General features: G+C 41.8%; 1 protein-coding gene across 1 annotated transcript in view; it reads right to left on the reverse strand.

Moving 5' to 3' along the window:
- Nucleotides 1-205: 205 nt before the first annotated feature.
- The window catches only part of dchs1b (dachsous cadherin-related 1b), an 84,201-nt gene continuing 62,281 nt past the window's right edge, over nucleotides 206-22,125 (reverse strand). Inside the window, exons 6-29 of the mRNA XM_079355267.1 lie at nucleotides 20,890-21,121; nucleotides 20,569-20,805; nucleotides 18,402-19,460; nucleotides 17,972-18,159; nucleotides 17,302-17,398; nucleotides 17,037-17,194; nucleotides 14,220-14,660; nucleotides 13,260-13,555; nucleotides 13,025-13,140; nucleotides 10,857-11,096; nucleotides 10,041-10,166; nucleotides 9,717-9,926; nucleotides 8,911-9,167; nucleotides 8,616-8,822; nucleotides 7,741-8,137; nucleotides 7,498-7,611; nucleotides 7,144-7,355; nucleotides 6,892-7,043; nucleotides 6,401-6,531; nucleotides 5,987-6,273; nucleotides 5,096-5,237; nucleotides 4,816-4,987; nucleotides 4,312-4,721; nucleotides 206-4,211 (exon numbers count right to left, since the gene is read on the reverse strand). Coding sequence (XP_079211393.1) covers nucleotides 2,167-4,211; nucleotides 4,312-4,721; nucleotides 4,816-4,987; nucleotides 5,096-5,237; nucleotides 5,987-6,273; nucleotides 6,401-6,531; nucleotides 6,892-7,043; nucleotides 7,144-7,355; nucleotides 7,498-7,611; nucleotides 7,741-8,137; nucleotides 8,616-8,822; nucleotides 8,911-9,167; nucleotides 9,717-9,926; nucleotides 10,041-10,166; nucleotides 10,857-11,096; nucleotides 13,025-13,140; nucleotides 13,260-13,555; nucleotides 14,220-14,660; nucleotides 17,037-17,194; nucleotides 17,302-17,398; nucleotides 17,972-18,159; nucleotides 18,402-19,460; nucleotides 20,569-20,805; nucleotides 20,890-21,121 — 7,926 coding nt within the window. The 3' untranslated portion in view covers nucleotides 206-2,166. The remainder of the gene's footprint in view (nucleotides 4,212-4,311; nucleotides 4,722-4,815; nucleotides 4,988-5,095; nucleotides 5,238-5,986; nucleotides 6,274-6,400; nucleotides 6,532-6,891; nucleotides 7,044-7,143; nucleotides 7,356-7,497; nucleotides 7,612-7,740; nucleotides 8,138-8,615; nucleotides 8,823-8,910; nucleotides 9,168-9,716; nucleotides 9,927-10,040; nucleotides 10,167-10,856; nucleotides 11,097-13,024; nucleotides 13,141-13,259; nucleotides 13,556-14,219; nucleotides 14,661-17,036; nucleotides 17,195-17,301; nucleotides 17,399-17,971; nucleotides 18,160-18,401; nucleotides 19,461-20,568; nucleotides 20,806-20,889; nucleotides 21,122-22,125) is intronic.

Consider the following 22,125-nt stretch of genomic DNA (forward strand, 5'->3'; position numbering starts at 1 on the left):
GTACACACAGTATAAGATATTTGGGGATTTTTCCAAAAGAACAAACCTCCCTTTCCTTTTATAATATTTTATAAATGACTGAGGTTACCTCCAATACAAAATAACTATTCACAGTCTTAATAGCAGGAACAAAGTCAAGTAAAGATTTAACTCTCAGTTGTAGCTTTAATATTTCAGTAGTGAAAAAAATGAAGTCAGACTCCCGTTTGTCAAAAGAGATCAGTAGGAATTTATTATTTGCTTTAAATACATGAACAGCTGTTTTTTTTTTTGTCACTGCTCCACTGATCAGTCTCTGGCAGCAATCTCAAATTGAACTGCAAATGGATTTCCTCCAACACAGAAATGTTACTGAGACAACAATTATGAATCAAGAGTATGTTGTGCTGATGTTAGGCTCGTGGCATGTGTAGCTTTTAGTGCCAGCTTTGCAAGAGGCAGTTGGTAATGTTGAGAGAAAACAAAATAAAAACAGAGGTAGAGGTCATCTCTTGTAACCAAGTGTACATCCAATAAATGCAATTACCTCATAGGATAAAAAAACAGAAGGAAAAATAAACATGGAGGAATGATGTTCTGAAAGCCCTAGCTTCTTGCCTCTCTTGCAGAGTGCTAAACCTGGATATGAATAATGAGTGTAAAGAAAGAAGGTGCAGATGATGAGCTAAACACATGGAGCCCAAAAACACCTCATCAAGCCGGTGACGATCTGCATGATTGAATCATAGAAATAAAATCCACAGAACAGAAACTTACCACTGAAAATAAATACTGCACTGGTCGCTCAATCCTTTTACATTCATTGGGGCTCATGCATTCAGGCCTTTGCTTTACACTTGTCTGCCTTATGTGCTACATTTGTCCAAGTTATGCCACTTTACCATGAAAATCTCAGCCTATTGATAGTACGCTTTTGGTTGTGCTGAGATGAAAAACTTCACAGCAAAACGCATGTACGATAATGACTGGTGTAATTGATTTGAGGAAGCACTTTTTTTAAAGACACAGAGGTGATCAGCAAATTAGGTAGTCCCTGAATAACAGAGGGAATGTGCTGCTTTGCATGACTGCACACCACGACAGAGTGCTGCTGAAGAAGTAGAGTGATCACAGGTTTTCATCCAGTTTCTATTTTACATTTAGGATGATCAACAAATCGACAAAAAACTGAAAAGGAATACTTCTTAAAGTTCAACACAGCTTAGATTGAGCTGTGCTTGGTTTCCTTCTGTCCAAATCCGGCAGCAAGTCCTTTTTTTATATAAATAATGCTAAAACACAAAAGTCATCCTCTCACTCACATCAGAACTGTCACAAAAGTTTCTATAAAAACCTATGAGACACATACATTACATAACATTGCCTGCATACATACAAATATACATATATGCAAATACACAAAAACAAAAACCTCTCTATGTGGAATAATGGCAATTCTGGGGTCTGAAATCATAATTCCATATAAAAATATATAAAAATAAAAGTTAAAATCAAAAGAAGTGTCTTCTTAAAAGATGAAAAAACAAACAAACAATAATCTCAATTGTTCTTACACTATGTGATGGCAACTCAAGGGGTCAGAGTCTCTGAGAGCACACATTTTCTGGTCCATGGGATTCCCACTCACATCCAGATACCATTTTAAAAACAGCTACTGGATAAGTTTAATACTGAAGTGTAAAAATGTCCACAGACACAAAGAGTAGAACAAGGTCCTTAGCTCTCTGGCCAGCCAGTGAGGTAACATGAAAACTACACATCTATTTATCTACACACTAAGGGACCTCTGACTGCAGGGCATGGTAAGTGCACATTCCCATGAAGAGCTTCGTTGTCCTCTTAACCCTGATCAGTTCATGGAGACCTGCGTCACTGTTGACATGGTCCTGTCAACCCAGGCACATGTTTCACTCTAGTGTAATCATGTAACACTGCAAACCAATAGAAATACTTCAAATAATGCAAATACTCTTCCAAAGGGAGGTTAAGTATGTTCAAGTCGGGTTGTTTTCAAATCCATGTGATTGGACAATTAAAAGAAATGGTTGCATGAGAACAGTCCATCTGTGTACTTGCATTTATTTCATTCCAGAAAAGGACAACTAAAGCAATAACTTCTTCCAGTTGTCTTTTTTAAAGTTCTTAAATAGTTTTCAAACTATTCCTTCATATCCTCATCTCATGATCAGGACTCTGGTCCAGTGAGGGCTCCCTTGTGCTAATCATGGAGGCTGAGGGCCCCTGGTTGACTCCAAAAGGAGAAACAGCAGGAGAACGAGCTGCTAGAGGGGACAGCGAAGGCGAAAAGCTTGGGGACATTGCTGCAGATGAAATGGACCCCTCATGACTGATAGGGGACCTGCGCAGTGAGGCCAAGTGGGGGAATGTCCTTCCAATCACAGGGACTTTTGGTGGAACTGACATGGCCCCTGGGTGGGCTACTGATGTGATGAGTGGTGGAGGGTCAATTCTAGGTTTGGGATCGATTTTGTGCTTGGTCTGGAAGGGTTGGCGAGGGTTCTGGCTCTGCTGAGCTGTTTCATCTTTTAGCCTGGCGATCTCTGTGAAGACATTGGCCAGAGGTTGGAACTGAGGGCACCAGTTGAGAAGGTAATCCCAGTTATAGCTTCCACGAAGCTCCTCATCACTGGCAACAATAGCAGTGAGAGAACCATCCACTGAAGGTTTACCATCTTCAGGGAAGGCATAATCCTTGGGTAAGGTAATGTTAAGGCCCCGACCGACTCCAAGGTACCCTCCACCTTCATCCCTGTAGACTGGGAGTTGGCCAGAGAGCAAGGTCCCACTTAGACTACCTCCCAGTTTCTTTCCTTTGAACCAGGTGCTTCCTTCCAAAGCTGCAGGTTCACAGGAGATATCAGAGAGTTGGTCAGCATCCTGCTGGATTCCAGAGTCTGGTCCTCTGGCTGATATGTGCTCCTGCATGGATGAGGTAATCGAGGCGACTCGGGGATACTCGTTTATCATCCTGATCTCATCATCCTCTGCTGCTTCAGCTGACCCTCTGCCACTCGAGTGAGAAGGATCCAAAGAGCCCCCTCTGGTGTAGGGACCACCACCAGCCCCCTGATCTCCAGCATAGCCTGGCAGGGCCTGGTGGTAGATCCGGTCTCCTCCTTGCCCTGAGTTGCATTCATCTAATTTCTGCAGAGCAGTACCTGAGGCAGCAGTTCGGTTTCCTGCATCCTGATCTTTCTTTCTTCTGCGTGACTTAACAAGAAAGACCACTACAGCCATGACCACCAGCAATACGATGAAACCAAGAGATACAGCGATGATGCTAATCAGAAGAATGTTGACATCAGGGGCCAAGCCAAAGTTGGTGTTTGTAACATCAATGGAGATCTGGGCTGTAGTGGATCGAGATGCATCTAGAGGACTATGAGCTTTCACATCCAGGGTCATTAGCCTGGTGTCCCGTTTGGTGCGTCCTGAGCCACTACTGCTGCTACTGCCTGAACCATCCAGTTTAAGGAAAATCACTCCAGTGGTTTTGTTGACATCAAAGAATGGCGAACTGGTGGGAAGGGAATAGAGGACAATACCATCCACCCCATCATCCTCATCATTTGCCTGGACCTGACCAATGCTCTGGCCTTTCTTAGCTCCCTCTGGGACTTCAAAGGAGAAATCTGAAGATACAAAGAGTGGGTCATACTCATCCACACCTACGATGAACACCTGTACAGTGACAGTGGCTGAATGGTTACCGGAATCAACCGCGACAGCAACAAAGTTAAACGAGTTGATTTTCTCAAAGTCAAAGGGTGCTTTGCTCCTGATTTCTCCAGAGTTCTGGTCGATGGCAAAGCCGTCTTTCCCTGCACCTGACCGCTCCATCATATAATATTTGAGTTGGCCAAAAACCCCTGTGTCGTGGTCAATGGCATGGAGAACAGTTACAGCTGAGTTGGCTGGTTGGTTTTCTCTGATACTTGCTGTGAGGACTTCCACTGGGAAGAATGGATGATTGTCATTTACATCTTTCACCTCAACAATGACTGGAGCCAGTGCAAAGTGACCCTGTCCATCTGTGGCCTGTATGATGACAATATGAGTAGACTGGTGTTCACGGTCAAGTGCTCGCTGTAGCCGCAAAGCTCCAGTCCATTGGTCCATGGTAAACAAGTTCACCTCATCACCAGAGCTGATAGTATACTGGACCTCAGCGTTGGGAGTTGAGTCTGGGTCTGTGAAAAAAAAAGCAGAAAATTAGTAATGTGAAAGAAATTAAGACTGTTTTTGAGAAACAATTGGGCAAAAAGTGACAAAAAAAGAACTATAGCCCACCTGTAGCAGTCAATCTTATAATCTCTGTCCCAGCGGCAGCTCCCTCACTCAGTGAGACAGTATATTCTGCTCTGCTGAACACCGGAGGGTTGTCATTCACATCACCAATGGTAATCACCGCAGCCACACTGGAGCTCCTCTGGGGCACACCACGATCTGACACCACCACAGTGAGGTTGTAGATTGGTTTGGTTTCAAAGTCAAGCCCCTCAGCCAACAGTAGAGTTCCTACTGTCTGAAAGCCCCGCCCCTCCAAGAAGCGTACACTGCTTTCAATCTGGAAAGCATTTCCCTCATTTCCACTGGCGAGAGCAAAGTCCAGGCCGCAGTTTTCCCGAGAAAGGTCGCTGTCAAAGGCCTCAAAAGTCAAAACTGTTGAGCCTGGGATGGTATCCTCAGAGACTGTAGCTCTGCAAACAGAAGGACATTCTATAAGTAAGACCAAATATAATGGTTACCCCACAGCCTTCAATCTATAATATGGAACCTGGATTGTGGACTGACCTGTACTCTGATTGGTGAAACACTGGAGCATTGTCATTGACATCAGAGATTTGAACCTGGATGGTGGTAAGAGAGGAAAGGGAAGGCGAACCTCCATCACAAGCTTCTATGACGATACTAACTGAGGGACGCTCAGGGTCAAACTCGGCTCTGTGGTTGATGAACAAGGTTCCTGGATACAGAAAAATGACAAGGAGTGAAGCACTGAGCTTGGAAGAATATGTTAAAGCTCTTTATTTAAGCAGTTACAATGGGAAGACAAGACATAAAGGTTGCCTACCATTGTTTGGGTCAATGTAGAAACCTTCTTGGGTTGATGACATCACTCTGTAGGTGATCTTTCCGTTCTCTCCAGAGTCCCTGTCAGTTGCTGTTACAGTGACAACTGCACTTCCTGGCGGCGTGTGCTCAGGCAGAGTTACCTGGGGTGCAGGGATATTAATAATAACATTTAAAGCATAAAAGAAAAGTTTGAAAAAGAAAACATCAGATTGCATGATAATTAAATACCCAAATCCATGGTGAGCTGGTCAACATGCACTCAACCCACATGGAGGAAATTGCATTTTATGTTTTTGTTCCTTTTTTTTTCTTTTTCACTTTGGCTTATGTTGAGGTCTTGAGCCAGAAAGTAAACATTAAGCAAGGTCATCTTTGCAACTATTCGCCAGTCAATATAAGGCAGTTAGATAAAGTAGTTAAAATTGTAAACCACTGTGTACAGAAATCTACAAGAGAAACACCAGAAATCTTGTAACCTAGAAGCTAGTATGTACAACATAACAAAGTACACAATCAAAAGAATTACAAGGTGAGTGATATAAATAGGTATAGGGTACCAAATTATAAGTTAAATAGAAATAAACTGTCAATACCGTAAATACCATTAAATTATTAAATATTGCAAGATAGTGTGTGTGTGTGTGTGACAGAGATTCATAAAGGGACTGTACAATAAAATCAATGGGACAGGGAAGTGCAACAGAATAATAGAAGTTCAATAAAATAATCAGTCGAATAGAATGAATGATGTTGTATGGGTAAATGTGCAATAGGAAGAGTGTATGTGTTCTGTGCTAAGATGAATTCATGCTATATATAATATGCACAGTACACAATCCATTGTATTTAAATACATACAGTCAGTAAAAAATTTAACATAGCATCCTACCTGGTATAGATCATGGGTGAATGCAGGGGAATTGTCGTTAATATCCTCAATAAGTATTGTAATGTTAGCCTCAGTTTGATGCTGGCTGTCTGTGGCTCTGACAGTCAAGGTATACCACGTCTTCTCTTCAAAGTCCAGAGGGGCCGTTAGGGATACACCTCCACTGTAACGGTGAATTCCGAACTTGCCTAACGCTGTTGGGTCCAGCTGCAAGGAGTAGGAGAGGGCCGGACTGGAGTCCACGTCATTACCCGTCACAAGAGTTATCTCTGTGCCAATCAGCATATCTGATGGATGAAAGAGATTGTACAAAAAAGCCCTCATTAGACCCAAAAGGGTTTTGTCGTGTGACAGTTTAACTTTATGCATTTTAAGATTTTAAGGTTAAAAATTCCTGCATTTTAAAGGTCTTACTCTCTGGGATGCGGACTTCTTTGGGCAACGGAATAGTAGGACTGTTGTCATTTTGGTCAACAATGATCACTGTTAATGTGGCTGAACCGGCCAATCGTGGACTTCCTCTGTCAGTCGCTGTAACTACTAGCCTGTGATTGGACAGACAAAAATGGTGTTGTTCAAAAAGTTTACCTCTCTCTTTAGTTGCAACTTCATGACAAAAAGTAAAAGTAGGGATCTGAAATCTGACATGTAGGTTTAAGTTGAAACTGTTTTCATAGTATGTTTAGCAAATTACAGGGAATTCTACACCAGCTATGTTAACAACAACTAGATTAGCAAGATGGGCGAAATCAACAGTATTTTCTTCTTTGTTATATAATTGATTTTGTTTGTATAACACCATGCAGCAACTCAAGCATTAACTACACCTAAAATATGCATATCTATCTTCAAACTGTGCACAAAGAAAGTGTTGGTTGAAGTTTACTTTAAAGATCTGTCCTTACTTGGTCTGGGTAAAGATCTCCCGGTCCATGATTGCCGCTGTGGTAATGCTCCCTGTCACAGGGTCAATCTTGAACAGACCGCTCATGCCTGATGACTGGATTGAGTAGGTCACCTGACCATTTTGGCCCTGATCCACATCCTCAGCAAGCACCTGGCAGAAGGAAGAAAAATGGAGGAAGACGAGAAGTTGTATTAACCCTTATAGCAACAGCAAAAGTTCCTGAAGTATTTTTTTTTCCATTTGAGAGTACCTGTATGATTGGCATTTCATATCCCTGTGCTTCTTTCATGTAGGCCACATAATTCTGCAGCTGGAAGCGAGGAAGGTTGTCATTGACATCCTGCAGGATCAGGTTTATAGCCATGAAAGACGTGGAGGACACAGTTTCAGCCTTGATAACGAGACGAAGTCTGGGGCTGTCTTCAAAGTCCAGCCCCTTGGAGCTCTGCACCCTGATTTCCCCTGAAACATATATATTTGATTAGATGAATAGATAACCCTGAAATGGCAGTTTCACAGCTTTTTATTTTCTTTAAATCATTGTCTAATTGACTTTTCCAGGGCATCATTTGTTGAAAACATTTTTTTCAATTGTGCATGTCACCTGTTGAGGAGCTGATGGTGAAGGCCTGCCTTTTGTTCCCACTGAAGAGGCTGTAACTGATACCCTTACGTGTGCCATCTGGGTGTTGAGCCTGCGCTTGAGCCACAGCTGTGCCTGAATGATTTGAAGTATTACAGAGAGAAAATGTCTTTACTGTTGAAGAGATTTAAAATTGACAAACTTCATACAGGACAAATTGGTGATATGATAATCCCTAAAAAAACAACATTGTCTTTATCTAACCTTTTTCAGCGTTCTCCTGTAAGCTGACGTCTCTTGCATTCCTAGAAAAGCGAATCCCGCTGTACTCCACCTCCTTCACATATATCACTACCACTCCCTGTGCAGACTGAGCTGGACTGCCCTGGTCCATGGCTTCCACAATCAGGGTCCTCTGAGCCTGGGTCAGATCCGCCAGTGGCTCAGTAGCCTGGATCTCTCCGGTCAGGGAGTTGATGCTAAAGCCCTTCACTGGCATAGCAAAACGATAAAACACAGAACCATTTGCTCCAAAGTCTTTGTCCTCAGCCTTCATGGTGGCTAGAACACGCTGAGAACGTCTGCTGGACACTTCGATGACCAGCGGATCCTGGATGAAGAAGGGGGTGTTGTCGTTGACGTCTAGGACGGTGACTCTCACCTACAAGGAAGTGGTCACAGGTTAGATACTTAATTCATTGCTATAAGAAACAGGGTTAAGGTTTAAATGTGGAATGTGTTATACAAAATATTTAATATGTATGATTGTAAATCCTAAAAAAAGCAAGCCTCTTTTAAATCAAATATGTGAATAATAACTTGTTGTTTTACTTATGAAGATCTTTACAAAAATAAGGTACAGTGAGATAGAGAAAGAAAGTGGATGAAAGAAAAATATACAAAAAACAGCAGATAATTAAGAATTACCTCACTAAAGTGTTCTTTTTAATTGTAAAGCTATCTCTTCACACATGTTTAATAACATCATAAAGCACCTTAAAGTGCCCCACTGTACTGTATGACAAGGCAGCTGTACATATAAAGCTGCCTTGTCTGGCATATAAAACACTTTTCATTCATAAAAATAAAGTTTTTATGAACAGTTGCTAAATACCTCAAACATCTAACCCTTCGTGTACCTGAGCAGACGAGTTCATGGGTGCAGCAGGTGATAGGTCAACAGCAAACACCTGGAAGCTGTATGATGCCAATTTTTCCCGGTCCAGAGGCGCTGATGTGGTGATAACACCAGTGTTCTCATCCACACTGAACGCACCATGTGCCTCTTTGCTAAGAAAATACAGCACCTTTCCGTTCAGGTCTTCATCAGCATCTACAGCAGCCACCTGCACAGGAGAGATATTTAGTTTGACACTTAGAAGTTTTGACAAATCACTCGTTTCCATTCACTTTAAAATTCTAATTTCTGCTTACTTCCAAGACTTGGGTCCCCTCCGCAGCATCCTCAGACACCTCCACAGAGTAGGTCGCTTTACTAAAGACAGGGCTGTTATCATTAACATCCAGCACTTTGACTTCCACTGTCACAGTCGTGCTTAAAGCAGGGCTTCCACGGTCTGTTGCCACCACCTCCAGGGAATATTCAGCCCTTGTCTCCCTGTCAAGGCCGCGTGAGGTGGAGAGAGCTCCTGTGCTGCCATGGAGGTGGAAATCTCCATCAGGGTCCCCAGCTAGAGAGAATAAATACAGAAGAATAAGAAGACATGAAAGGGGTACATCTGTGCCAACTTTGTATTGAAGTCAAAGTTTAGAGGTTCTCCGAAAGGGTATATGGAATAAATCATCTTTCAAAGAATGTAAGAAGCAAGCCAGGGGTAACTGTATGTGTGTCTGATCTTTCATATGGAAGGAATAGAAGGTCCCGTCAATAGCTATACATCAGTACAAATGCTATAGGTATCCACTCCTTATAATGAAAGATCAAATCTATACCTGAACAGGGTTAGAACAACTGCCGATATCACCAACAAATGGTTAAGAAGTGTGAATTAGTCGAATTCATCCCATGCATGCACATTGAATGCCAATTGAGATCATCTGAAAACATTCAAACAGGAACAATTTAAGATTGAAAAAACATCCAAAATGACTAAAACTGCCTATCTCTCCCAAAACATTTCCGTTCGACACACCCTGTAACAGTAATTGCAGCAATTGTGGTGAACTTAATCACTTTTTAAATCCAATTCTTGGTTTAGGAAGAAAACACAGTTTCTCACCAGTGATTCTGTACTCCAGTTCTCCACCAGGACCTGAGTCAGGGTCTGTGGCCCTGAGAAAGCAGAGATCTACAGGGGCCTGGTTCTCCGGCACCTCCAGTCCGTACCATGACTTTGCAAAAATGGGAGTGTTGTCATTCACATCCTGAACCTCCACATGGACTACAGCTTTGGCAAAGTTAGGTGGCAGCCCTCCATCCCTGGCGTACACTGTGGAGTAATAGACGTGGTTATGATGATGAAAAGTACAAACTTAAAAAAAAAGAGAGAAAGAGCTGATCTGTGAGATGAAATGAGTTTACTAGTCGATTCATTTCATGGTACCAGTTAATGTGTAGTGCTTCTGCAGCTCTGCATCAAGCTCCCTCGTGGTGGTGATGACGCCTGTCACTGGGTTGATGATGAAGCCTTCCTCTGTCACACCTCCATACGTCACTTGGCCATTGGATCCTGCATTGTAACACATAAACAAATGCAAACTTATCAGAATGACACCCTACAAAACAAGCAATAAAGAAAATAGTCAACATTCACAGTAATAAAGCAGCGACATTTACAAACAAAAAGCCTCACAGAGCCGCTGGCACGCCCTAATGAAAGGCACAGAATTACAAGGCTCTAGATGATCGTAACCAAACATTTTCATTAGCATGTGGTTCAGTTTAAAGCGATTTGGTTACCCAAAACCATTTATGTGTCTCTATTGTTTAGTTCTCTGGCATTCCTACTTAAATCATACTGTAAGTACTGTGCATCAGCTGTACCTTTTTATTGCTTTTTTCCTTTAGGGAACTTTTTAATGTTTCTTCCAATTTATTTTTATATATTGTGATTTCCTACAGCACAACTAAATCCATCCTTCTCAACATTATACTTAGCTCTTACTAGCTAAGGATATGGATGTGCTCAGTCCCATGCAGGATTTACAGCGATTACTTTTACATTTTGTGGAACAAACAGAAAATGTTGCTAAATATATGTGCCATTTCTACTTTGTAAGCAAAACTCCTCTGACTATTTGCTACCATGAAAAGATGTTTTTCCAGGTCAGCTGTTTAAAGGACATTCTCCTATTGTCTTGCTCACTGACTGATTCTTATTTTGGGTACTGTACTATTTAAATTTCTCTCTGAGACTAACCTTGGTCTCTGTCAGTGGCGGTCACTTTCAACACTGTGGTTCCTGGTCCTTGGTTTTCCATCACCTGGGTCTCAAACTCCATCCGCTGGAATACGGGAACTTCATCATTCACATCAATCACCTGCACACACAGCATCTGAGAGGCGGACAGCTGAGGTGTCCCATGATCCTCTGCTACAATAGTCAGATTAAAGATCTCCTGCTCCTCTCTGTCCAAGGCTTTCAGGATGGAGAGAGAGCCTATAAGAGACACAAATAATCAAAGACAAATGAGCTTCATTCATTATGGATCCTGTCTGTCTTTAAATGTGCATGTTAATGCGTACGGGTCTCAGTGTGTGTTTTTAGATTAAACTTGTGAACATTTAATTGTGTGTACCTGAGAGAGGCAGGATTTGCATGCCTAAAGGAGCCGTTAAAACAAATCCCTTACAGCTTTGCTTTACAAGAATTTCCACAGTAAATGAGAGACCACAGTTACTGCGTGCCAGTTATTCCATTTTGGCACTTTGGACATGTTTAAATGTGAAAAGTGAAGTGCTTACAGTGTGAACATGTAAACACACTCAGAGTTTAGAAAGCATTTCATCATCGAGGGGAAAGGCTGCTTTAAGCTACAAAGTTTTCTTATAGAGGACTTGTGTTTCTACAACTTACAGTTAATGTATGGTCAATGTATAATGTATGTTGTGTGTATATCTGGCTTGGTGTTAATCCAACCCCTTCTCAGACTCTGGCTTAAGTTACAGTATCCTCCTACTGATGATATCTACAGCCCACACTCAGGAGTGTGAGCTTAATAAAACAAGTACATAAAGGGTATCTGTGTGCTCAGCTGGCATGTTTTCCCCTCTGAGACGTGTAATTTATAAACCAAGTAGCAAACACATACAGTTTGTGTAATAAGTGTGAGGCCAAAGCTCTGATGTTCTTGTCAGGATTTGGTAGCTCACATGTTTTAGCTGAACACAGACAGATGAAAAACATTCACCATGTTATCCTCTTTCTTTGAAGCATTTTAAGGTTAGCTGATACAGGATCAAACACAAAATACTGGTGGTCTCTGGATCACAAATGACATGAAACTTTAATTTGATCACACTGAAGACCTGATGATGTTCTAAAGAAAAAAAACATTTCTTACTTCATTTCAGAGGGGAAAAAAATACATTTGATCATTTAATGCAGTGTTGCAGCCAAGCTATGTTTGAAGTTGCATTCTCTTTCTTATAACTATGCAAATTCTCAAACAGCATGACCAACGTGTTTTTATCTCATTCTGAAGCGCCTTGTAAAGAAATGGCGGTACACATTAGAAACAAGTGGTTAATAAAACTAGCTATAAAGCAGCTGTAATGTGAAGTAAAACACAGTTCAAACACTGTTGGTAGAGCAGACATATCATTTATAAGCACTAATCAGGCTAATGATACCCCCCACATTAGCCTGGCAGTTTGGTAAATGTCTTCTCATTGCAATGCTAATCTACTATTACAGCTATGATTAACCATTTGCATAACCACACTGCCTAAGACACAAACCAGAGGAGAAATCAAGACCCGTTACTACAGCTGACACTTGACAGTAATGAAGTAAAAAGTTTTTTTCCCATCTGGTAGCTGCATTAAGTGTCTGACTCCCGTTTCCTAATCCCTTCTCAGCCAGATCGGAGCACACAAACATAAACCTGAGATTACACGTTCACATATGTATAAAGATATCAAAGGCCAAGTCCAAATCCCGAATCAGTTCCCATGAACAAACCCGTCAAGAAAAGGAAAACCAAAGCATTATTCGGGAGAAATATTGCTCCATAAGGCATTGAACAATCATCTTCTAAAGAGGGTTATGAGTTTTTAGCAGCACCTTAGAGGGTAATTGCAATCTTCTGGAAAGTTCTGTTCATTCAGGCGGCTTCAATGGGTAAGAAGCTGATTATATATCAATCATGAAACCCTACAAAGAAAGGCCACATTCAAGTCCTGCTGTGTAAAGTCATTCTAAACAGGATTATTAATAAACTAAATGATGCACATTTTGATCGACCCCTCCTTTGATGGACTGTTAATAGGCTATTTATGGTTTATCCCCAGTCTGCACAAACCTTGTGACATATAGATCAGGATAATTTCAGATGCTGTGTTTTACTCTTCAAAAAATATGCTTACCAGTATTGGAGTTCAGACTGAAGCGACCTGCGCTGTTGCCTCCCTGGATTCTGTAAGACACTCGGCCATTTTCTCCTTCATCTTCGTCTCGAGCCATCACATACAAAATCACAAACCTGAAAATTAAAAGAGATTGTAATAAACATGGCAACCGCTTAGAGCGAATTAAAAACAACATGACAACAAGGTAGCATTGCCATAAATAAATACGAAACTGTTAGATATCCTCACTCACCCTATAGGCTGATCCTCCATGACACTGACTGCAGACGGAGAGCTGAACACTGGCGCATTGTCATTTTCATCCGTCACAAATATCCGGGCAGTGACGGATCCCCAGCGTCTCTGAGAGGGATCAACAGCTTGGTCTGTGGCTCGCACCACAAGGTAGAGGGATGGTGTTGACTCACGGTCCAACTTCTGCCCAAAAGTGAGGACTCCGCTGACAGGGTCAAGGGTCAGGAGGTCTTGCTTATCAGGCCAATAGTGCTCAATGGAGTAAAGTAGATCACTGTTGGGTCCACTGCCGTCCTGTAAAATAAGAAATAACGACCAATTAGAAAGAGAGGGTAGAAAATGATTGAGCCAGGAAAAACACTTAATGTAGAACCTGGGGTGTGAGAACTCAATATCCAATTTAGAAATAGGTGTTACACAAAGTTATAATAACTCATGGTGAACTGTAAGTTTTTTTCCACAGCTTTCAACCACATTTCACTGATGTCATCAGTGAATGACGTTTTCTTTTTACATTTAGATAACACTTCACTTGGAAACAAGTCCTGTATTTCACTGAAAATTGTCTTGCTTTTAAGTGTCAAACAATCACTTAATCAACTGAGAAGTTCTCTCAAACTATTTCTTTTGTTGTGACAATTTGAAGCCATCTTTTAAAGGAATAGTTAATATTTGAGATTTCATCTTCTAAAATGGGAACATTTGGTCTTAACTTTGTTGTATCTTACTTTAAATCATATATTTTCCAATCATCATCTTGGGTAAAATGTTGGTTTGTCTTTTTTTTCTGTCATTTAAGGACAATCAATTGTAATTATAAATAAAAGCCTTATTCTGTTGCAATCAGTAATGGAAAATAAAGACAAAAAAGGTCGGACTTAAGCTTTTTTCTAGAAAACATGTTCTTCAGGAAATATTTTAAAGCTTCTCAGCACACAATATATATCCAGATACACACCTGGTCCAAAGCTTGGAAGGTGTATATGGAAGCCCCTGGCTCCATGTTTTCTGGTGTCACTATGGTAACAGGGTCTTCAGAGAACTGTGGGGTGTGGTCATTGCTGTCCTGCACATTAATATCCAGTTGCACCAGATGGGTGCTGGGAAACGCCTGGGAGAAGTCAGACACCTCAACTTGCAAGGTGTACCTTGAACCCTTCTCGTAGTCCAGCTCGCGTACCAGGATCACATCGCCTTTTAAACGGTCCACCATAAAAGTTCCATCCAGGTCTGTTCCTCCGACCACCAGGTAAGTCACCTGGCCTTCCAAAAGGACAGATTCATGCTGGTCATGAGGGCGAACAGAGCCAATGATTGAGCCTGGAGCAGCTCCTTCCACTGTGTTCAGGGTCATACTGAGCATGTTGGGTTTAGGATTGGACCTGGAGGAGCTGAGGACCTGAGAGAAAGTAAACAAAAGTCAAAATGATTAATTTCAGCAATTGCTGTTTTCATCTAATTAAAAGGACCCAGAATGCACTGCATCCTGACCATTTCAAAATCCTTGACTTTATCATCGGTTACAACATTTTTAGCGAAACAGCATCATCTCCTTAGAACAGGGGCATCTCCAGTATTTCTTTTGGACTAGGGGGGCCCATGTGGGGGAATTTTCGAGCCAACATGCTCTACCTCAGGCTAGGTTCCAGCAGCCTCTTACGGATGTGTATTTTTTTTTCAATCTGTCTTTACTTATCACATCTTCTTTTACAACTTACTATAATGTATCGAACAGTTAATATTTTCCTATGCTTAGGTTTTTTATTATTTTCCACAAAAGCTACAGGGAGCTGCTGCCGCACATGTAGGTTTTAGCTTGACTCCCACATTTTATCTGGCACATAGCCTATCATAGTTAAGGACTACAGGTTCTTCTATTGGGTGGCCAAACAGATCACGGGGAGCCTAGGCAACCTTAAGCTAACCGCTGGAAAAAAGCATCAAAAGGGTGCTCGGTCCAATAGATGATACAGGATCTGATTTCTTTTGCAGACAATAAAGCTATAAGGCCAACCCCAGCCCATCCTTAAACATAGCCTTGGTGCTGTAGTCTGTTTCTGCTTTCTTGTTGTTACTATAATTACCCTCGCAGGCATTCTCATTGTGCATGAAGACACTATGTGCACGGCTAACAGCAAGTATCTTGACCTTGCAGCATTTTGTTATCCAGATGAGAGTCAGCATTTGTGACCTGAGACCATATAATGAAGGGTGTATTGGGAGGGTGTACTGTAAAATGGGTAATATTCCAGAAAGCAAGTAAGTGTAAAATCCATATGCTGTGGTCCACTGCCAAGGGGCTTTCGCCGCTCAACGTAAGAGCTGCAAGCTTCTACTTTGTTCTGATGAAAGAGCTCTAAAGACTGCAAACAAAAGCAGATTTTAGCAAGCTCTTGCACCATCGTCAAAAAACTATGCATGCACCATCCCCTGCTTTCTTTACCAAAATAAAAATTCATCTTTATTTTCCACATTTTTATGGAAACAAGGATATAATTACAAGAGGAAAGCGATTATGTGAATACTTAAGTCTGATGGGATGACTCAATGTGCAGACTGTTGTAGTTAAAAAAACAACAAATCTTCCTGTTACAGAGACATATATTTAGGAAACATAGAAAACAAAACCATGAATCAAATTGATTGTGATTTGACAATTCAAATGAAGTTTAGTCACTGAGAAAAACTCCAACTTTTTTCTTAAACAAAGTTTATTCAACAATGTTTGCATAAAGCATGACTGGTCTCCAGTGCTAAAGTGTGATATACCTATTTACATCCTCAGGGTTTCAATTACCTGCTCTGCTTTAAAAGTGTAGGCAACTGTACCTCCCCTCCTATACTTTTTCCCCCCACAAACAGTAGTTGGTGTGTGAAGTTGCAGTGAATCCTGTATCTGATTAAAGCCATAGCTATAGCACATGAGAAGCTATCTTAAAAGAATTACCTGGAAATGTTATCTTAGAAGAGGTTTGAATGTGTGTGTATCTCTGCTAGCTACCGTGCAGTAGCGTGTTTCCCTTCTCTTTCCTTTTTCTTTCTTTCTTTCTTTCTTTCTTTCTTTCTTTCTGTGTTGTTCCGTGCAGCTGGCTCTCTTTAGATCTCATCTGGGAGCATTTGATTCCAAGGTGCCTGTTTCCCCTCTGTCTAATCTCGGAGTTGCACAAGCAGGTTGAGGGGAAATCTAAGGCAAGCTCTCCTGCTGTAATTAGCATCCTTTTCCTTTCTGAAATCACATCACATAAAATCACCAAGCTTAAACCTCCACAGTCAAAGCAAAACCATAACACTTCTATGTGGCTTTTTTTCCCCACTGTTGCATTCCTGATACTGCATGCCGATACGCAAGGTTGACCCTCATGCTGAAAGTTCAGGGCAATAACTCAGACCAGACCAGCTCCCTCCTGCAGCTCTGGGTTTCTCACCTTGGGTTTATGTTACCTCACTAACCTTTAGAGCAGAAAACACGCAGTTGATTGAAGAGATGCTTTTGTTTGTTCAGGCACAGGTTCAGCTTCTCTCTTTCTGATATTTACCTCCATTTCCAATTTCTGTGACAGTTATACTGTTGGTTTGTGCACAGTTTGAGGAAATTACTCACAGCAAGGAATGCAAAAGGACTGAGGTAATATGTGGATGTGACCGTTTAAGTTTTGGTCTCCACATTAACCTTTGTTTCCGCTTGGTCGAAACTTTTTCGAAACTAAAAATGTGTAGCATTTAAAAATTCATCTTGGAGATCTATAGGGATATATAAAAATCTGCAGATGTTTACTTGTATCCGTAGTTGGCAGGTGGAGCTGAGGCCTGGTGTGCCGTGGTCAGCAGCAGTCACAGTGAAGGCATACTCAGATCGTTCCGCCCATCTCAAAGGAGAAGCTGTTCTCAGCTCGCCACTGGTCGGGTTAAAGGAGAAACGCTCTGCTCTGGATCCTACAAAGAATGAAACAAACATGGTTATCAGCTCAAAGTCAATGGTATGTAAATGAAACACTACACTTACATATATCAATGACAATAAGGGGATTAATGATGCCCACCTGATAAAGAGAAGTATACCGTCCCATTCTCTCCCTCATCAGGGTCTTTAGCTGTCACTGTGCCTACAGCTGTCCCAGAAGGGAGACCCTCCATCACCTATAATAGAGAGTGATTGATATCAATTAAAATGTCTTTTTTGTCAACAAACAGAATGATTATTGTGGTAACACCCAACCCCTATCCTGTCTTTGTTTTCTTTTTTATAATTTATACATGTTTATATTTGTTTAAACTTCAAATAATAAGACCTGGCAAATGTTGAAAGTGGAAGGCAATTTAAAAAAAAAGTTGTTGATTTTCCTTTATTGCTTGGTGAAATCTTACGGTCAAAAAAGAAGATTCATCCCCTGCTGTCAATAAATCATGATAAAATCAGACACCTTGTAAATGGGCATATTTGAAGAGGAGTTATGAAGTCCAAAGATGTTAGCAAAGAAATACTCTCCAGCCATCTTTTGACCAAAAAACCACAAACATCTAAAGATAGGCAAAGAAGCCTACCGAGCCTACCTTATTTCTGTTTGCCTCCATATTAACTTTATTTTGTAGCTGTGATAGCATTCTACAATAGGTGAAAGTTGTAATCTAAAACCAGAGTAGCTTCTGTTTGCTCCTTGGTAATAATCATCTCCCTGACGTTCTCATCTGTCCCTTCCCCTTCAATCTCACCTGAAGCAGCAGCTCTCTGTCCGGCCTAGCGTGTGTGAAACTGGGGGCATGGTCATTTTCGTCCAAAATAGTGATGTGAGCGGTACCAGTGGCACTGCGGGGGGGTGTCCCCCCATCCTGTACGACTACAACAAGCTGATAGCTGGACTGCTGCTCTCTATCCATAGCCAGGCGGGTGCTGATCTCGCCTTAGGAAAAGAGAAGGAGAGAAGGCCTTAGCTTGCAGTACTCACAATAGTTAGGGAGTCATTACCATGTTAATTTGAATTGACAAACTGCAAATATAAATTCCTCAAGGGAAATTATGCTGTAATTAGTGCTGTTTATGTAGTAGATGAATTTCAGCAAGGGAAAAACAAATACAACAAACTGCGTAATGCAATCATATACTGTTGTTATCTCAAATAGATACAAGGTAAGTCAACTTTACCTGTTTGTGAGTTAATCTGAAAGTGTCTGTCAGAGTGCAGCAGCCTGTAGGTGAGTCGAGAATTCAGTCCTGCGTCTCTATCTGTAGCAGACACCCTGCCAAAGCCAGTCCCTGCCAACAGGTTCTCCTTGACAGCCAGGAAGACCCTCTCCTGGCTCAGTCTTGGGGAATTGTCATTCTCGTCGGTTACCGTCACCCTTACCGCTGCACTGCCAGTTCTTCCCATACCTCCAGGGCCTGAAGTAGCTAGAACAGTCAGCAGGTACATGTCTTTGACCTCTCTATCCAAAGAGCTACGGACAAACAGCCAACCACTGTCAGGCATGATGCCAAAACCTGCAGCATCACCATCAGGTCTGAGGCGGTAGGAAATAGTGGAGGCAGAAGATGAGGAGGAGCTTCCACCATTCCCAGAAGCTTCTCTGTTCAGGGCTCGAACCTGAAGGAAACGTGTGTTTAGCGGTGTGTTTTCCCGCAGCTCCACTCGGTAGGTCAGTGTGTCAAAGTTGGGACCTTGTGCATCCTGTGCCTGGATATGGACCACAAGGGTGAAGGTCGAGCTAAGCTGAGGGGCTCCACCATCCTTTGCAACCACCTGCAGGTCATAACGTGGGACACTTTCATATGACAAACTCCCGATCAGACGCACCTCTCCACTCCCGCGGTCGACACCAAATGTCCTCTGTCCACTGCTACCCGCAGCTCCGGCAGAAACTAGGTCAAAGCTGAGCTGACCGTTATGACCTGAGTCCTTGTCGGTGGCTTGAATGGTGTAGATAACAGTCCCCATTTTGGTGATCTCAGGTAGAAGGAGGGACTCTGATGAGGAAGGTAGGAAAGTTGGAGCATTGTCATTGACGTCTGAGATAGTTATTCGAACCCGGCTGGTTCCGTACGCCGGAGGAGAACCAGAGCGTGCCTGGATCTCCAGGTCGAGACTGGAGCAGGTTTCGTGGTCCAACGGGAGGGCAGTGCGAATGGCACCAGAGGCACTGTCCACTGTGAAGTAACCATCTGGGTCCCCGGAGGAAATGGAGTAGAAAATATCCTTAGAAGCACCTGCATGAAGGTCAAAACAGGAAGAAAATAAGAGTGAGTAAAAGAGCCAAGAGTTACAATTTAAAAATGAGTCATCATCAGTTCATACATAATCAAAAGAGGCATCAAAAAATCCTGAAACCGGTAAATTCTTTTTTAATTAATAAACAAAACAAATATGCTAGTAGATAGGACAAGAGCTTCAACATCCTGCATACAGCTTCCTTATCTACTCTTCTTTAGCTAAAATAATACATACCGAAAATATTGGTTTGGCAATAGTAAAGCTCTCTTCCCTGCAAATAAAAACCACCATGACTCTTCATGGTGGTTTTATGACATTAATGAGTGTAACATGAATAGAAGTTAACTGGCCGAAGGAGTCGTTGACGGCAGTGTAAACTGTATTCTTTATTGAATCGGACACTATGATCTATCATTACATGATTGTCTTACAATACATTAATCTACACAAAATCACTGAATCATGTTATCATTGTTATTGTGGGTCCATTGTGTTGCCAATATAATATCGTATTTTGAAGCTCCTTCGCATTCCTTCCCCCTACCCTTTACACACCAAAAAGAAAGAAGACATCAATGAACCAAACCAATGTTTTGGACTCATGAATGTTTACATTTCATTCAAGTGTTATGAAGAGATGAATACACTCCAAATTTTAAACGAGATAGAATCACTCACTGCAAGCTTTAACCAGTTAACACAGACAGAGATAATGGTTCCACTGTCCACTTCACCACGGAGAAAAATCAGTCTGACTCCCACTCAGACCCAAACTCAGTTATTCATTCTGTCTTGCCAAAGTGAAAATAATCCTCAGTAAAGGCAACACTGTGTGATGGATGGGATTTCTCAATGAGTGTGCTGCTTTGTACAAGTGCTGAAGTAAGAGGTAGGACGTCATGCACTCATTAGTGCATTTTTGCGCTGGCACTTACAAGAAAGTTGAAACCCGGTAAACCATATTAAAACAACTTCCCCCTGGCAAATCATGTGGAGCACATTTGGACAACAAAACGTCTATAGACAGAATAGATATCTCAACGATTCGGTTAAAAAAGCAGAAACTACTTCAAGGGACAACTTAAGAAAAAAACTCATCCTTACCAGTCTTTGTAGAAGCACGCACCACTCCCAAAGCCGTCCCCCTCAGGACATCCTCGGACACAGTGAAGAAATACTGGGCCTGCTCAAACACCGGAGACGCCACTGAACCTCCAACCACGCTCACATTGACCCGGGCATTGACAGGCGCCGTTAAGCCACCGCCATCCTCGGCTGATATCACCATGGAGATCACTGTGTTGGCTTTGCCATGGAGTGAGCGTGAGAGAGAAATCACACCTGGAGAGGAAGAAACCAAGAACTCTATAACCTTTGCTGTGAGATTGAAAGTTTAAAGTTGTGAGACATTGCACAAACGTATACCTGTGTCCTTGTTGAGAGTGAAGAAAGCAGAGCTCCCTCCCGGTATGGTGCGGTAGGTCACTCTCCCGTTTTCCCCAGCATCTGGATCATTTGCCGTTACCTTGACAACAGAGGTTCCTGGGGCACTATGGGTACTGAGACTGACTGTGTAGAGGACTGGATAGAAAGCAGGTCGGTTGTCATTTATGTCCACCACAGTGACTCGAACACGGGCTACTGAGCTTAGACCACCCTAAAACAAAATAGAAATGGATTAGATTAGATTTTTAATTGTGAAAAAAATACCATGTAAGTATACTACCCAAAGACAAAGCAGACAACAATGATAATCTGACTCGTATAGACTGTCCTGTATGTCCTCTGAAAACAACATTCACTTTGGTTTCTATCCCTTAGTGAAAAGCGACAGCCCAGGACTTTCATGTTATGAAACTCTGACAGTAGATTGATGTCACACTGTAAAGAGGATGCAGCTGTATAAGGGACACAGTCAGACAAGTTCTCTGCTGAAGATCCACGAAATATGGAGCCAATCAACCGTACTATGCATTTGTCAGAGAGGAGAAGAGTGCGCCCTCATTAAACTGTTTCTGCAGGCTTAGTTTTACGAGGCCATTAAGAACAGCGATGGTTGAGACGGAGGGAAAAGACAGCAGATGAATTAAGATGGGAATGTGCTTGGGTGGGAGAGAAGATGCATCAGGGAGTTTGGTTCTTAAATTATAGTTCTGAATTTACTTTTTACCTGAATTGAGGTAAATAGAAAAAAAACGATACAGGCTAACACCACTGCTACACTACAGCATACGTTCATGTTTTCCTTTAGGTAAGCATACACATGAGGATAAATTATTTATTGTTCCATCAGCAGCTATTTAAAGCCACTTAATGTGATTAATTGATCTTTTAAATTCAATTTAAAATGCATTAATCTACTTTAAAAGTGCTAGAGCAGAGTGTGTGTAAATTTTGTCAAGAGAACATCATATTATTTAACTTGAATGTTGTCCTTCAGCACAGGCTTATACAAACTGGATCTGTTTTCTAACTTCCTAACCTCTCCGTGTGGTTTGCTCTGATTGATTTGCCATGCTGTTGCGGTTCCCCTTGATTTTTTTTGAAGGCGAATGCAAAAAGACAGGATGCTGTCTTCTTCACATGTCCAGAATGTCTCTTTGAGATTTATTTGAGAGCAGCTGGACACGTCTTTAATTTGCCTTCAGTTTGAAGCTCTGA

Source organism: Symphodus melops, assembly GCF_947650265.1.
Source record: "Symphodus melops genome assembly, chromosome: 11".
Lineage (NCBI taxonomy): Eukaryota > Metazoa > Chordata > Actinopteri > Labriformes > Labridae > Symphodus > Symphodus melops.